This window comes from Peromyscus maniculatus, chromosome 2, assembly GCF_049852395.1.
Source record: "Peromyscus maniculatus bairdii isolate BWxNUB_F1_BW_parent chromosome 2, HU_Pman_BW_mat_3.1, whole genome shotgun sequence".
Taxonomy (NCBI): domain Eukaryota; kingdom Metazoa; phylum Chordata; class Mammalia; order Rodentia; family Cricetidae; genus Peromyscus; species Peromyscus maniculatus.
The window spans coordinates 60,282,567-60,299,551 of NC_134853.1; the positions used below are offsets into that span (position 1 = coordinate 60,282,567).

General features: G+C 42.0%; 1 protein-coding gene and 1 long non-coding RNA gene across 3 annotated transcripts in view; one reads left to right on the forward strand and one right to left on the reverse strand.

Annotated features, from left to right (window-relative positions):
- The window catches only part of Znf292 (zinc finger protein 292), an 80,641-nt gene extending 66,456 nt beyond the window's left edge, over positions 1-14,185 (reverse strand). Inside the window, exon 1 of the mRNA XM_006975317.4 lies at positions 14,024-14,185. Within this exon, the coding sequence (XP_006975379.2) occupies positions 14,024-14,185 (162 nt within the window). The remainder of the gene's footprint in view (positions 1-14,023) is intronic.
- LOC121827201 (uncharacterized) lies at positions 14,137-15,858 on the forward strand. Of its 2 annotated transcripts, none has more exons than XR_013049050.1 (2): positions 14,137-14,264; positions 15,669-15,858. It is a non-coding gene; the product is annotated as an uncharacterized LOC121827201 (long non-coding RNA). The 2 variants fall into 2 exon arrangements; XR_013049049.1 differs by having other exon boundaries at positions 14,195-14,725.
- The last annotated feature ends 1,127 nt before the right edge of the window (positions 15,859-16,985 follow it).

Below are 16,985 nucleotides of genomic sequence, written 5' to 3' on the forward strand. Positions count from 1 at the left end.
GACTTGGTTTAAGGAGGAGGCTAAAAACATAGAAAAACAATGGAGGGATAAAGGAATACAAGTTTGCCAGGATCAGCTTATTGGCGAAGGCCAATATGCTTCAGCACAAACACAATGTTTATATGATGTCCAAACCCTAATTTTATGTCGAACGGCAGCCTTGAATGCATGGGACAGAGTTGAGGAACCAGGAAAAAAATCTGAGTCATTTACAAAGGTGATGCAAGGCCCAAAAGAGTCTTTTACAGATTTTTTACAAAGACTGGCTTCAGCAGTAAAGAGAATGGTCTCAGATTCAGAAGTTGGTAAGGCAATAATTGAATCTTTGGCCTTTGAGAATGCGAATGCAGCATGCAAAAGAATAATCAGGCCATTAAGGGCAAGATCTGCACCTATGGAAGATTGGATTAGAGAAACAATTAATGTTGAAGCTGATGAGCATGATGATACATGGGTAGGAGAAGTAATTTCAAAAGGTTTGAGGAGTGTTAGATGTTTTGGATGTGGAAAGCAAGGACATTTGAAAAGGGACTGTAGACAGGTCATCTTCAAACCCTTCAGAGATCTACAGAATATGGCATTTAAAATGTTTTAATAACTTAGAAAATTTTTCTTTTTTGAGACATGTCGGCTCCTGGCAGTACCAATCTACTTCAGAGAAAATATGGGCATTGAAGAAACTGCATATGGAGTCAACTTTCATTGTGGCAAAAGTTAGCTACTAGACAACAAAGTATCCTCGAATCAACAGGACAAAATGGACAGACAGAACACGAAACAAGGGACTACTGATCCTTGCCAAAACAAGCGTGGTTATGGCTTTATCAAAAGGCATCTTCTGAGGCCAGGACAATATGGCCCCATCCCTGAAGCAGCCTTCGCATCCGGAAAAGGTACGGTGCCCTTTTCTTCGAAGGCAGCTTAACAAGCAGAGGGCCGATGGCTTCTGTTGTACAATGGAACAGCAGCTGAAAGCTCATGCCTCTCAAAAGTAGACTGGCATTTAATAGAGGGATGTGGAGAAGAAGGGGATGCTGAGATGAAGCCATATATACACAGCCAAGAAGAATGGACAGCTGAATTTAAAAACTGTCAACAATTTCCAGAATTTAAAATCCTGAATCATGACAGGACACTAGTGGAATTCAGGTGTTTCTGGTACGTGGACTGTTCTCACCCAATGTGAGGTTGAACTGTTGACTTTGTGTACATCCTACTTCACAAATGAGTCTGTCAGATACACTAAGCCTATAGGCTGAAGATGATGCCCCAACACTGCGGAGAAACCTCAGGTGACTGCCCAGGCAGCTGGCTGTTTCTGTCAACTCACAAATTTTTTGGAAGTTGCTTGCATGCACTTCCTGTTTTTATTTTTGTTAGCTAATATTATTCCCTTCTTGGGTCTCTGAGGGAGTTGAAGATTAGTTAGTTATAGTTGAAAATTAATTAGGATAGAAAGTACATTAGATACATCTTGGAATTACCAAAATAGGATAGACAATGGAATTATTTTCTCTGATTTGTCAAATACCTGTTTAGGTATTTATTACTTGTATATATTGTATATAGTTATTGTACTTTTGTATATAGTTTTTCCTTTGTTAGTTATAACCTTTTGCTTTTTTTCTTTTTATTAAAATAGAAAAGGGGAAATGTGGTGGTAATCTAATTGTACTGAAATATTATTTTGATTGTATGTTAATAAATAAAGTTGTCCGGGGGTCAGAGCTATTTGAGCCTTAGCAAGAGTGTGGCGGTGGTGGCACACGCCTTTAATCTCATAGATCTCTGTGTGTTCAGGAATATAGCCAGCATTGGAGACATATGCCTTTAAGACCTAGGGGGCTGTACATTCAGACAGTGACGAGGCAGTCATGTGTTTGGGTTTACAACCAATGAGAAGGCAGAACAACATACTAAAAAAAAAAAAAATGAACAGACAGGAAGTAGGTCTCTTTCGCGAAGCTGGGACAGCAGGAGGAAGGGTGAGATTTTAGCTCTGAGCTCTGACCTCTCGGCTTTCTCTTTTACATTGTTTCTGTGTTTCTTATTTAATAAGACGGTTGGTTACATCAATACATCTCTAATAACAATAACCACCTAGCATACCACCTGCATGTACCACTGCAAAAAGTCTTTTACCTTCTCTAAAATGCAGGCTTTAAACAAACAGGTAAAAATCAGTGATTGTGCTATTTTCAAAGCAATAACAACAGATGACTTGAAAATATAATTATCAACTGTCCCGGTTAATTGTCAACCTGACACATGCCAGAGTCATTTGAAGAGAGAGAACTTCAACAGAGAACATGGCCCCACCAGAGTGACCCATGGCTAAGTCTGTGGGGCATTTTCTTGGTTAATGATTGATGTGGCAGGGTCCACTGTGGGTGTTATCACCCCTGGGAGGGGGTCCTGAGTTATGCAAGTAAGCAGCATTCTGCTGCTTTAGTTTCTTACACCTGGTCCTGCCTTGAGTTCCTGTTCTAATTTTCCTCAGTAATGGAGTTTGACCTGAGAATTGAAGGTCATCCTCAGCTACATAGTGAATTCCAGGTCCGGGATATATTAGACCCTGACTCAAAAAAACAACTACTTTAAACTTGATGTTTTTCCCAGTCAAGTTGAATGTTTTAGGGAATTTGGGAATATGCTCAGGGACAGAACCCTTAAAAGCATTCAGATGCCCTATATACAAGTCACAGCATTGCAAGGAAAAAAAAAAAAAGAATGATCTGGTCAAGCCAACTAAAAGGCCAGCGTAACCTTGGGAGCAGCTACTGGCAGGTAAGGCCCTAAGATCCCCTAAAAATATGTTTTCTAGGGCTGGAGAGACGGTTCAACAGTTAGGAGCACTGGCTGCTCTTCCTAACCAGGGTTCAATTCCCATCACCCACATGGCAACTAACAACTGTCTGCAACTCCAGTTCCAAGGGATATGATGCCCTTTTCTGGTCTCGAGGAATAAGTACTTCATACACATGATACACAAACATACATGCACGCAAAACACCCCTACCAAAAAAGTTTTTTTCCAACTGTTGACTATGATCTACTAGTAGACCATGAAAGCAAAAGTACTATTTTTTTTTTAAATAAGTGAAAACAGAATAGCACAACTCACACGGCAGTCGCAGTAGTCAGAAAGACCAGGTTTGAGGGCAGCCTGTACACAATGAGACCCCACAGAACAAAGCAAAACAAAAAAGGCACTCAGAGTGTAAGGCTATGGTTGAGTGCTTTCCAACAGGTGTAAGGCCTGAGTTCCATGGAGGAGAAGGAAGGAGTTTACATATTAAGCACTGTGTGTAATAATTTTGTTTCAGAGTGGCAAGAAAAAGTTACATCTTATGGGCACAAGCTAAACTTCAGGATCTACAGATTCTCTTAAGTTCCTAAAAAATCTAAATTTTAGAAATATTATTTCAAGCACTAGACTACCAATGAGGAAGAAAGACAAAAGGAAGACTTCACAAGCAAAAAGATCTAAGATTAAGATAAGAATTAGGATGCTATTATTAGATTGTATAAGACAGAAACAATCAAATCACAGAACTCAGACCAAGTTAAACACACAGTGAAGAAGCATGTTAAAATGAAAAGGCCATTCTACAACATTTCCAAAGTCATAGTGAAGGGGTAGAGTGCTTTTTTTTAAGGCTGGGATTAGCGAGCAGAGAGAGGTTCTAGGTGTGGTAGCTCATGCCTAGAACCTCAACTCTCAGGAGACTAAGGTAGAAGAAGCACTGAGTTTGAACCCAGCCTGAACTACAACCTCAGACCCTATCTCAAACTGATTGATTGAGTCAATAAAAATATACGGGGCTGGAGGGATGACTCGGTTAAAAATGCTTGTTGCTCTTGCAAAGGACCTGTGGGACATGACAGTCAGTCCTAACCTGATGGCACTGGGTTTCTGACTGCCCAGAAATGAACTGCTCTATCTCAGTCATAAGAGTGTTCAGACCTGAGTAATAATTTACACAGGTCCCTCAGGGTGACTAAAGAAACTTAATATGGAGCCAGGCATCCCTTAAGGGCCACTGACCTTTTGCGCTGGGAGATTCTAGTGTCCTGCAGGTGAGATAGAATAGGATAATGGACGTGACGTATGAACAGCTGCCTTTGCTTCTGTAAAAGCTGCCTATCACTATGGGAAAGGGATGAAACGGTCTTTGATTACTACATAGCGGGAAAGTAAGAAACAACTGAGGGAAGTCAAACAATTCTCCTGCCCAGCTGTGGATTCCATGACAGTTATAATAATACACACCTTTCTGATGGCCACCTTGATCCACCACCCCTTTCTCATGGCATGCTGTTTGTCTAAGGCTGCCATCCTTCTGCTAGCAATAAGAATAAATTTATTTAATCTAAATTTGAATTGAGTCTAAGTCTTTGGCTTCTCCCAGTGGATTCGAACAGACCTAAGTTTGGCTCCTCGAATCCACATGGTGGCTCACTAACACTTGTAATTCTAGTTCTAGGGGATCCAACTCCCTCTTCTGTCTTCTGTGGGTATCAGGCACACACATGGTACATATCCAAATATGGATACAAAAATACTCATACACATAATAGATAAATATTTTAGTTTTAAAAAAGGGTATAGTAGTTCATAGTTGTAATTTCAGTATCCAATATGCTGAATGTTGGTTGTTTTTACTCTTTTGGGGGGGCCCACTACACAGCTCCCAATTAAATCACACATGAATGCTTATACTTAATTATAAATGGCCAGCGTTAGCTTGGCTTTTTCCTTAAGTTATTCCATCTACCTTTTGCCTCTGGGCTTTCCCCTGTTCTCTTACTTCTGTAAATCTTTCTCTTACTCCGTGGCTTGCTGTGTAGCTGGGTAGTTGGCCCCTGGAGTCCTCCTCCTTCTCTGGCTACTTCCCTCTTTTCTTTTCCTTCCAGATTTCTCCTATATATTCTCTCTGCCTGCCAGGCCCACCCACCTTTCCTTTGTCCTGTTTTGTTATTGACTGTTCAGTTCTTTATTAGACCATCAGGTGTTTTACACAGGCACAGTAACACAGCTTCACAGAGTTAAACAAATGCAACATAAACCAAAGTAATACACGTTAAAATAATATTCTACTACATTTCTCCAGCACTGAAAAATCAATAAGCAAACCAAGAAACAAAGGTATGAAGGGCAACTACAGAACACATCTTCTCATCCCCCATTTTAATTTCAGACCAAAGCATACAAAGCAGGAGAAAGAAGTTTGGTTAAGTTTCCTCCTTTGCTAAAATTGACATAAGCACATTCTAGAAAGTAGGACTTAATGTCTTCATTATGCAAAACCACACTAATTATGAAGATTTAAAATATTTCCCATGAGCATTATTTAAGTTTTTAAAACTTAAATGGCCTATTATTACTCCCTCAATACCTAAAGTAATTATCCCTAATTAAGAAGCAAGCCATCTTATATTCTAATTTAATATGTCTACCAATTGAGGTAGCCCCTAATCAAAATCAGGCTAGTTTCTTAAGGAATGTGCCTATGCAGCTTCAAACACTTTGCCCTTACATTTTTAAAACTTAAAAATTAAAGTTTTGGTCCTGCCAGTTAAGTACTTTACCACTGAGTTACATCCCAGGGGATCCCGTGCCCTCTTCTGGCCTCTACAGGCACCAGGGATATACATGGTACACATACACACATTCAAGCAAAACACCCATAAATAAATAAATAAATAAATAAATAAATAAATAAATAAATAAATAAATAAATGGCTTACTCTCCTAAATATCTACCAATAATTTCCTAGTAAGACACAATCCCAAACCACAATTATCAGGCAGAATTTTGTTGTTTATTGTTGGGATTTTGTTATTGTTTAGACAAGATTTCACATTGTAATTTACACTGAGTGCTGAGATTACACAGGTTCGTTTGTTTTCATTATGAGTGACTGTTCATTTGTTTTCATTATGCCTGACTGTTGTTCAATTTTAAAACAAAGCCAAGGAGTTATATGATTTGCTACAAAATTATCTAGACAATGTATTTTGAGTCACACACATAAAAAACAAAATGGGGCTGGGGATGTAGCTCAATGTCAAGTACTTGCCTAGCATGGAGGCCTGGACTCCATCTGTCAAGCACTAGAAAACAACAGGGAGGTACAAGGTAGAGTATGTTACCTTCAACTATTAAGGTTCCCACCACAGCCATATGTACGTGTGTACACACACACACACACACACACACACACACACACACACACACACACCTACCTAGAAAGGAGACAAAGTTTCAAAATGGAAAGGTCAAGTTTTCACTGTACCTCTTTGGATCTGAATATTTACTACCCATTTCAATACACATGTGTTGCTTAATAACAGGAATACAGGGGCTAGCGATGGCTTAGCTGTTAAAGCACTGGCTGCTCTTCCAAAGGACCTGTGTTCAATTCCTAGCAACCACATGGCAGTTCACAACTGTCTGTAGTTCCAGTTCCAAGGGACCTGGCATCCTAAGACATCATGCAGGCAAAACTCCAATGCACATTAAAATAAATAAATAAATCTAACACACACACATACAGAGAACATTCTGACAAATGCATCACTAGGCAATTTTGTTACTGTTCTAATATTAAAGAGTATGCTCACATTACACAAGTCTAGGTAGTACAACTTATTACATACATGTTAGACTATATGGTATATACACCATACATGTAGTCCTTTGTGACATATGACATACTAGACATTTTCAATCAAAAGCAGAACGTTAACAATAAAGCACATCTTAGGTAGGCCTGGTGGCACTTTGTAACTCCAGTTACTGGGGGTGGGAGGGAGATGAAGCAGAAGGATTGAAAAAGTTCAGGCCTAGCCCAAGGAGACTGACTTTAGTTCAATACTGGAAAGCACAGGGTGACAGGAGAAACAAGTTATCCTCAGAGCTCCACACTCGGCTTACTCTCCACCCACTCCCATACCCTAAATAAGCAAGTTTAAAAACAAAGAAAGCAAAGTTCAAGGCCTGTCTGGCTACACACTGAGTTCAAGGCTTGTTAGGCCAATTCAGCAAGACCTTCTCACAAAAGACAAAAGGAAATGGCTAGGAAGATAGATCAGTGGTAGAATGCTTGCTTAGTAGGCACCAAGCCCCAGTTTCAATTCTCAGTATGCAAAAGCAAAACGATTTTATTTAATGATACACGGCCTTCTGACATCTCCAGTCCTAACGAAGTGTAAATCGGCAGCGTCTTCTGGAAAAGCAGCAAGTATTCAATGGCCGAGCCATCTCTCCAGCCACCTGGCTGGCCTTGAACGCTCATTCCTCCTGCTTCTGTCTCTAGAATGCTGGGATTATGTACAAAAACCACAATGCCACAAGGCCTGGTTTAAATGCTTCCTTAAAAATTCAGAATTTCTTTAATCCTAGTACTTGGGAGGCAGAGGCAGGTAGATCTTTGTGAGCCTGAGGCAAATCTGGTTTACATAGCAAGTTCCAGGCCAGTCAGGGCTACAGAGTGAGACTCTTTCAAAAAGAAGGGGAAAAAAAGGAAAAGTTCAGAATTTCAGTTACATGGGGGAGGTGGGGGGTGTCTCATCATGTAGCCCAGGCTGGCCTCAAATCCACAGCAAACCTCCCACAGCGGAGCTCCTCACTGCAGGGCTCACAGTGGGAACCATCATACCAGGCTCCACTTCATTCTCTTTCATTTACATTTGAGCCCTGCTGGACCTCGACCCTTAGTTTAGCCAAAAGGCTGGGAGTCAGTGGCAGCTTGCTTTAGACAGCTGTTTTAAGTAATTGCTTGCAACTGTGCTAAGGAGGTAAAGGTTTGTTAACTCCTATGTTCAGCATAATTAATTTAAATTCTAAGCTCTTTTACCTGACCCTATTTCTAAACTGGTTGTACTGCTGGAACTCACTTATCTAAATGTGAAACCCTCCTGTTCACTGCTTCTCAACACCACAGTGGCTATCAGGGAGGAGGACGAACATCCACGAGCAGGTCTCCCAATCCTACTTCAGTAATTCAGAACGCAAGTTTACTGGACTAAATGCCACCATCACAAACCAAGTCGTTAGAATGTGTGTCTGCACGCGCACGCTGAGAGAGAGTGAGAGAGCCAATTCTAAAACTCCATATCAAACTTTAAAACAGATGCTAAGCTATGCTCAGTGGTAAACCACTTGCCTAGCACCAACTCCTGGGGTTCAATCCCCAGCAGTCAAAACAAGTAAAATGTTTAAAAACAGGAGCCAGGCACCATAAAACAAAGACTTGAAACAGTCACAATCAACAAGCATCCCAGTATACAATGTTGTAAACAAACATTATACCCAAACAAACTACTGATCAACCACTAAACTGGCTTCTTTTTTAAGGAATAATTATCTTAAAGTGCCTTTAAGAACTCTGCTGGAATGTTTCTATTTAAATTCCTAAGCAAATAACTTTCCATTATACTGTATTCATCTTAGAAACAAAAAAGACAAATTACATTAAAAATTACTATTCTCTTCTGGAGACTGTAAGCTACTTGACACCAGGAATCATGGCGGTGGTTCCTGACCCATAGCAGTAAATACTCAATGAAAATACTGTCAGCACTAGCTCAGCAACGTAACCATTCAAAGGGTTCCCGCTAGACAGCCAGATTTACATTAGGAACTAGAGAAAATATTCTGAAACAATGTCAGAGATTATCCCTGGGGATCTTACGATCTCACTGTGAGCCAATATTAAGCAAATATGTAGTATAATTAAAATATTCAGTTACATAAAAATAATTTTAAGCTAACTTTCAAAAAACAGGAAAATTAAAGAGCTACAACAAGTTCTCTCATACATCCATGTTCTACTGCTCTGCACTCTTCCCAATGAGTAGAACATTAGGCTTTTCTTTTTCTCTTCACTTGCACAGCAGGGGAGAGGGATGACATGGAGGCCAGGGTCTTTTGTGTCAACTAGTGGTCATAAGTGATTTCTATTTTTGTGTGTTCACTGTTTTCGCCAGCCCAATTCCTGCTGAAGTCAAATTCGAAATTTAAACAAATTCATTTTTAGCTCACCATCAACAGCTAACTGGTGTTCCACAAGGTGCCAGGAACATACACTGGGGAAGAATACTGTAGTCAGTAAGTGGAACTGGGAAAATCCAACATCCATAAGGAGAAAAATTAAGCTGAACTCCTTTCTCTCACTATATACAAAACAACTCAACACCGATTAAAGAGCTGAGCAGTGGTGCAGCACTCAGGAGGCAGAGCCAGGCGGATCTCTGTGAGTTCAAGGCCAGCCTGGTCTACAGAGCGAGTTCTAGGACAGGCTCCAAAGCTACACAGAGAAACTCTGTCTCGGAAAAAAAAACAAAACAAAACCAAAAAAAAAAAAAAAAAAAAAACAGATTAAAGACTTCATAAACTATAAAACTACTAGAAGAAAAAACAGTGGGCAGGGACTTTTTGGATATAGCCCTAAAACAAAATTAGGTGACAGGTATTACACCCAGCTAAAAGTCCCTGCAGAACTTCTGTCCAGGAAAAGAAACAAGATGAAGAGAACCTTTTGAATAAAAGAAAAACATCATTTTTACAAACTATTTCTCTAACAAGAGGTTAAAAATCCAGAATGTATAAGCAATTCAAACAACTCAATGGCAAAAAACAAAAAAACTAACTTATAAATGGTCAAAAAACACTTTGATAGACTCTTCTCAGAAGGATGTATTATGAAAAAAAAAATCCTGAGCTTCACTAATTATCAGGAAGATACCACTTGAAACCACAATAAGGTGGCTAGGGATACAGCTAGATGATAATGCATGAGCTTAGCATTTGCAAGGAAGAAAAACACCACCACAGAATCAACCTCACCCAGTCAATGGTTATTATCAAAGACAAAATTAAAACAAACATCATGCAGTGGTGGTGCACGCCTTTAATCTCAGCACTTGGGAAGCAGAGGCAGGTGGATCTCTGTGAGTTGGAGGACAGTATGGTCTACAAATTGAATTCCAGGATGGCCATCACTATACAGAGGGACCCTGTCTCAAAAAACAAAAACAAAACAAACAGAAACCCACAAAAGTCCCATGAAAGCCAAAAATCCCACTGCTGTAGAATATTATTTTAAGGTGTGTTACTTTTGCTTATGTTGCATTTGTTTAACTCTGTGAAGCTGTGTTACTGTGCCTGTCTGAAACACCTGATGGTCTAATAAAGAACTGACCAATAGCCAGGCAGGAGAAAGGATAGGCGGGGCTGGCAGACAGACTATATGGAGGGAGAAATCAGGGAAGAGAGCGCTGGCAGCCAGAGAAGGAGGACGTCTGGGGTCAGCCACCCAGCTAGCCACGAAGTAAGAGTAAGATTTAAGGAAGTAAGAAAATGGGAAAACCCAGAGGCAAAGGTAGTGGGTGGGGGTAATTTAAGTTAAGGAAAGCTGGCTAGAAACTAAGCCAAGCTAAGGCCAGGCACTCAAAAGTAAGACTAAGCCTCCCTGTGTGATTTATTTGGGAGCTGGGTGGCGGGCCTCCCAAAAAGAGCAAAAACCAACAAGTTCATCCCACTCTTAGGTCCACATCCAAAGGAAATAAAATCAGTATGTTATGTCCAGTGGAGACAATTCACAACAACCAAGATAGGAAATTAACTAAGTGCCCATCAACTTTATCAAAAATGGATAAAGAAAACATGAGACACATATACAACGGAATACTATTCAGCCATAAAATGATGAAAGCCTGTCAAGCCATAAGGGCAAGAGTTCAGTTAATAAATGTAGAGAAATCAGAATAGTGCAATATAATGGAAAAAGAGTAAGACACCAGGACCTTCCCTTTTGGGAGCGTTATGAGGGGAACAGGCCCACAGAGTAAGACCAAGAAATTGGTAGTATAGTGTCTGCTCCCCAGAAATCCTTTTCCCAAGATTAGGCATTTGGGTAAGGGTCTCTATTCCCTTAGGGGCTTGAGGAAAGTTCCTGCATTCTTCTCATCTCTGGCAGGAGGAACTTGTGGCCCTTCCAGTAACACAGGGCTAGTGCCTATTGTCAAGGTCAATGCTGGATTCCTCAAGCCCTGACCTCAAGCCACACCCCACCTCACATGCCCCTTTTCACCCATTTAATCCTATGTCCAACTATACAGTAATGGAAGGTGTAATCTTTTCTCAATAAAGTGCGGTGGCAGCCAACCTGATTCACCCTCAGATCGTGTCCGTCCGTCCGTCGTCATGCCCTGCTGGCCATGGTGGTTGCAGAGACCCCCAACAGTTCAAGAGAATCTGACATCCTTTTCAGGCTTCTGATTCAAGATGTACAAACAAATGCGGACAAAATACCCATACATATTAGATAAAATAAATCTTAAAAAATATTTTTAATAATATATAAAAATAGGGCTACCAAAATGACTCAGCCAGTCAAGTTCTGAGTTTGATCCCTGAGACCCACAAAATAGAAGAAAAGAACTGACTCCTGCAAACCTTCCTCTCATCTCTCCATGCTGTGGCACATGCACACTCACACACACACACACACCAGAACAAGCTTTAAACAAACACAAAAGTGAGGAGTTTTAAAAACTGAGCACTGCTCAATGCTCACAGAATACTATCTCTGAAGCCCAGCGACTGGCAAAAGTTTATTCATTCTGGCTTTTCTGAAGCATGTGAACAGCCCAGTTCTACAGGAGAAAGATGCAGAAAAGGTTGAATTATAATTCCAAGGGTGGAAAACAAGACTTAATTTCTAGCTCCTCCTACTTCTAACATTAAATCCCAGGTTAACTGAGGTTGGTGTCCTGACACCATTCTTACAAAGGTCCGAGTTGGAGCCCCGCCCCATTCTCTCTCTATGTAGCCCAAGGTGGCCTCAAAATCCCACCTGCCTGCCTCAGCCTCTCAGATGCAGGATTAGAGTTGTACACCAGCTCTAGAGATCACCTTTATAATTCATAATTTGGGCATAAATCAGCCTTTACAGTGCATGCCTAGCACCCGAGAGACGCTGGGTTTGACCCTCAGCGTGGAATAAAACCCAGCATCGGGGAACACACCTGCAATCCCAGCACTGGGGAGATAGAAGCAGGAAAATCAAAGATTTAAGGTCATCCTCCACTAACTGAGTTTGAGGCCAGACTGTGCTGTGTAATACTCTGCCCTCAATATGAATTATAATTCATAATTCTTGAAAACCACCACTGATTATTTCATTACTGTTTGATTTTTGTTGGCAAGATAAAAAATGATTTAAGTACATTAAGACTTATCACTTAATAAACCCAATATAGAAAATTACTTTTATTTTTAAAAACTGTTTCATTCATTAAAAGTAACATTTAAGAGCTGCTGCTGTGTACCTAGCATGCTGGAGGCCCTCAGCTCAATCCCTAGTACTATTTTACACACACACACACACACACACACACACACACACACACACACACACAGTGATATTTTATATCAGTCACCAAGAAGAAAGAGCCCTATAGTCTTTATTGCATGAGACTTCATTTTCTCAGTGTTATTAATCCTTAAGACCATCATTGGTGGACACTACAAAGGAATTAATACGCCAAACTAAAATAGACTTTAATATTTTCCCCACAGGTTAAAAAACTGACTCCAGACTGGTTTTGGTGGCACAAATCTTCAATTCCAGCTTTTGGGATGGGGAAGTGGGACGACTACCCAAAATTCAACACCAGCCAGGACTACACAATAAGATTCCTTCTCAAAACAAACCAACCAAACCCCCAAAAGGTGGAGTACACTGAACAAGCAAAACCCCAAAAAGTGGACTCCAGTTATGAATGAAAGCCTTCTTATTCATAAATTATACTAAAATATTAAATAATATTGTATTATAAATATTACATACATAGTATATTAAAGTAAGTTTCGCATATAAAGGCCAAGTAAGAGTAAGTGGGCACTTAGAGGGCAGAGAAAACAGCAAATTTCAAAAATTCTTTAATACTAAGATTAAAACAATGACTCTCTAATGCTGCCTCCAACTTTCTGACTGCATATATTTGTAAACAAGTCACCCTCAAGCCTATGAAGTTCTTTTTAAAATAATTAAAAGCCATCAAATAACGTATGAGCATCAAGTGCATACAGCAATGGAGATTCTTCTAAATGTGATCAGGTACCCTGAGCCTACAAAGAAAGATTTCAGAACCTGGAGGCTGGCAAGTGAAAGCGTAACTCTGACATCCTATGATGCTCCACCACTGTTCAAACCTCGGTGTTTCCAAAACAAAATCTCAACAATGACACATCCATTAGGTTCACTTGTAATGTGAAAACGGTCTATTTCCTCTGCAATTTAATCAATGTTCTTCACAGCAGGCAGCAGCTCCTTGGAATTTCATGCGTTATCTCGTGATTAAGTCCAAATGCAGACCCAAACTCTGATTTCTGTCATAAGCAAATTGTTACTAACATTCTAAATCCCAGTTAGCACCCGTTGCTGGAAAGCAATGTCCTTGGGCAAGAAAAGAATGGCAAGGTCTGAAACTGTCCCCAGCACAAATCCCTTGTCAACTAAAGACACTCAACAGGAAAGAACCCAAGAAATGTGGGGTGGGGGTGGGGATGCAGGGGGCCGGAAATCCTACTCTTCCGGAACGTAAAGGAGAAACCGACACTGGAAAAGCCGCCCCCAAGGGACAACCGTCTACGGAACGGTGACAGCTCCTTTGCACCGCGGAGAGCAGCCAGCGGCAACGGCCGCAGCGCAGACGCCCGCCGCCGCCGCCGCCGCCGCCACTCCCAGCTTGCAGGTCCGGCGGGATTGGCTCGAGAACATCAACAAAGACCTTACGGTCGGAGCCTAACCTCACAACAAAGGCCGGGCGACTGCGCGCACCGGCCGGGGGCCGGGGACTGCCGCGCGAGGGCCAGCCGGGAGCCCGCGGCGCCAGCCCGGCAGCGTGCACGGAGCCGGAGGCCCCCCGGGCCCAGCCCGGCCGCCGAACACAAAGGCGCGGACCGCCCGCGCTCCGGCCGCTAAGGCCCGCGGAGGGGGAGGGGCTCACCTGGCACAGCTGCCGGCAGTACGCGGCGGCTGCCTCCACGGCGGGCTCCCGGCTCTCGCACAGCCGCCGCTCCAGCTCCTGCAGCCGCTCGCCCAGGCGCCGCAGCTCCGCCGCGCAGCCGCCGCCGCTCAGGCGCTCCTGCTCGGCCTCGTCGTCCGCCATCTTCGCAGCCCGCTCCGTCGCGTACGCACCTGGGTCACGTGATAACACAATGCCACGTTCGGCGGGGTCACGTGCACGGGTGCGCTGGCACGCCTGGGCGCACGTACAAAGGCCGGGGTGCGGGGCGGGCTGCCCGGTGCGGGGCTGCAGCGAGCCGAGGCTTCTGCGGCCCCGGTTCCCCGGCGAGTGCACGGTCTGCAGAGGAGCTGGAGGAGGCCAGGGCGGAGTGCGGAGCCGGCGCTTGCCCTGGTGTCTGTGCCCACCCAAGAACGCCTCCTGGGAACACGCTCTCTAGGTGTTGGAGGCCACAAAGAAAACAATCAGATCGGAACAGAATGAGGTTTAATTCTCATTCTGGAAAACCTAGCAGCGAGCACAAGAAAAGTATAGTTTGGAGAGAATTCAAACAGGCCGAAATGATTAACGTTGTAACCAGGCGGTTTTTAAGGCACAAGAGCTTTTCTAAAATAAATCTGTTTCGCCACTGTGGAAGACTGCTTACACGCTACAAGAATCCACACCTAATGCAGGCTCTTGAAAGTAGGTCAAGGAAAAAGAGCACTATTAAGGATGCTAAAGTAAGAGAACAAGGATGTCAATAAATAAATACCACCAGCATTTTTCCCCTAGGTGCTGCAAACAGGCGACCTTCTAAAGCATATTTTTTATTTGCAAGCCGAAAGCAATGAACACTTGGCATTAGAATTGCCGAAGAGGGCTGTGTGTTGTGTGCACCTTTGTAATTACAGCACTTGATGGAGGCAGGAGGTTCAGAAGTTCATCCCAGGCCATACTATATGAGACCCTAAAACAAAAAATATTTTAAAAGTGAAGGGGATAAGAGGTGCTTGAAAAATCAAAGTGCTTAACCATAAATTTCATAATCAAGCTAAGAGCAAAACCGATCTTTGGGGGCTGGGGGCGTGGCTCAGTTGGTAGGGTACTTGGCTAGCATGGAGGGACCGGGTTCAATCCACCGCGCTACATAAACCAGGCCAAAGGCACACAGCTACATGTTTAATCTAACCACTCCCCAGATGGAAGCAGAAGTAGCTGAAGTTCAGCTACATAGCCAGTTTCAGGCCAGTAAAAAAAACAAACGAACAAAAAAAACCCCACAACCTAATGCTAATGTGAGGCAAGATGTCTTTCTTTTTTCTTTTTTTTTCTTTTTTTTTTTTTCTTTTTTTTTTTTTTTTTTTTTTTTTTTTTTGGTTTTTTCAAGACAGGGTTTCTCTGTGTAGCTTTGCACCTTTCCTGGAACTCACTTGGTAGCCCAGGCTGACCTTGAACTCACAGAGATCCGCCTGGCTCTGCCTCCCGAGTGCTGGGATTAAAGGCTTGCGCCACCACCGCCCGGCAAGATGTCTTTCTTACAACTGAATCCTTCACAAAAAAAATAATAATAATAATAATAACAGAGATAAGATATCTAGTCTATTTTCTGTTATGTTCTGACTGAACTATATTTTTCTAATTGTAGTTACCTAAAGTGAAAATTCTTCCTGGCTTTTGGCTCAAGCCGAACAGCAGCATGCAGCAAGCTGAAGCCCTGGGTCTCCTGGTCCATTCCAACATGGGCTACATTGTAATACTCTGTCTCAAAAAATAATTTCTGTCGTGGACAGTTGTCTTGTCCGGAAAGTTATACAATAAAATCAGATGTGGCACGAGCCTGTAATTCTTAGTGCTTGGGAGGTGGAAGCAGGAGGACATTAAATGGAAAATGTTCTCTAAATACTATGTTGCCTCGGTGAATTTTTTTGTAATACATGTTTCAATATCATGACATAAGATGAACAAGCACAACCAAACCTTTTATGAAAAACAGCATCAGTATCACATAGTAACAGAACAGAATCTTCTAATGTTTGCTCATGCAAGAGACCAGAAGAGCACTTGGAAAGGCTAAGGACTTCCCCTACTGGATTTAACAGTTCGAAACAACTGAGAAGATGCCAATGAAGCCAGCTCTTTTGTCTCCGCCCAGCGCCTGTAGAAACTCGACCACTGAGCTACATCTTGTACCCTCCTTGCTAATGATTTTTAATTTTGCAGTTTGCTTTTCCAAGTCATACATTATTCAGATATTGAAGTGAAGTTTCATTAACTTATGCTATTTTTGGATTCCAGTGAAAAATATAAAAAGATTAACCAATTACCAGTGATTAGCCAACACACTGGTAAATCCAAGGAAGGTAAGATATCAAAGATTATGAGAGTTCATTTTTTCTTCAATTTTTTTCTTCAATTGTAATGAAGTTCATCTACAGGAAGGAAAAAGTGTGTGTGGGGGGGGGGAGTGTAGAGAGTAACATCCAAAGTGAATATGCTTGAATGATGGTTTTTAAGTGATTACATAGGGCCATGGGTTTAGCTTGATGGTAGAGAACATGCATGAGGCCCTGATAATAGGGGAAGAGGAGTTACCTAAAAATGTCATTCCTACCATCAGGCCATGATGCCCTTACAGCTAAAGAAACTGGATTAGGGACTGGAGAGATGGGCTCAGGGGTCAAGGGCATTGCCTGCTTTTCCAGAGGACTAGAGTTGGATTCTCAGCATCAACATGGCTGCTCACAACTGCCTGTAGCTTCAGTTCTACCGTATCTGACACCCTCTTCTGGCTGGTGCATGGACATTATTAAATATAAAATAATTTTTTAAGGAAACTGGAATACTAAATTGATTCCGAGCACTAGTACTGCCATATAAATGCAGCTGTACCTTTCACTTTTATCTAGTGTCTGTGAATTCTATCTCCATATTTCTACATCCCTTCCTCATTAGATGTCTGCAA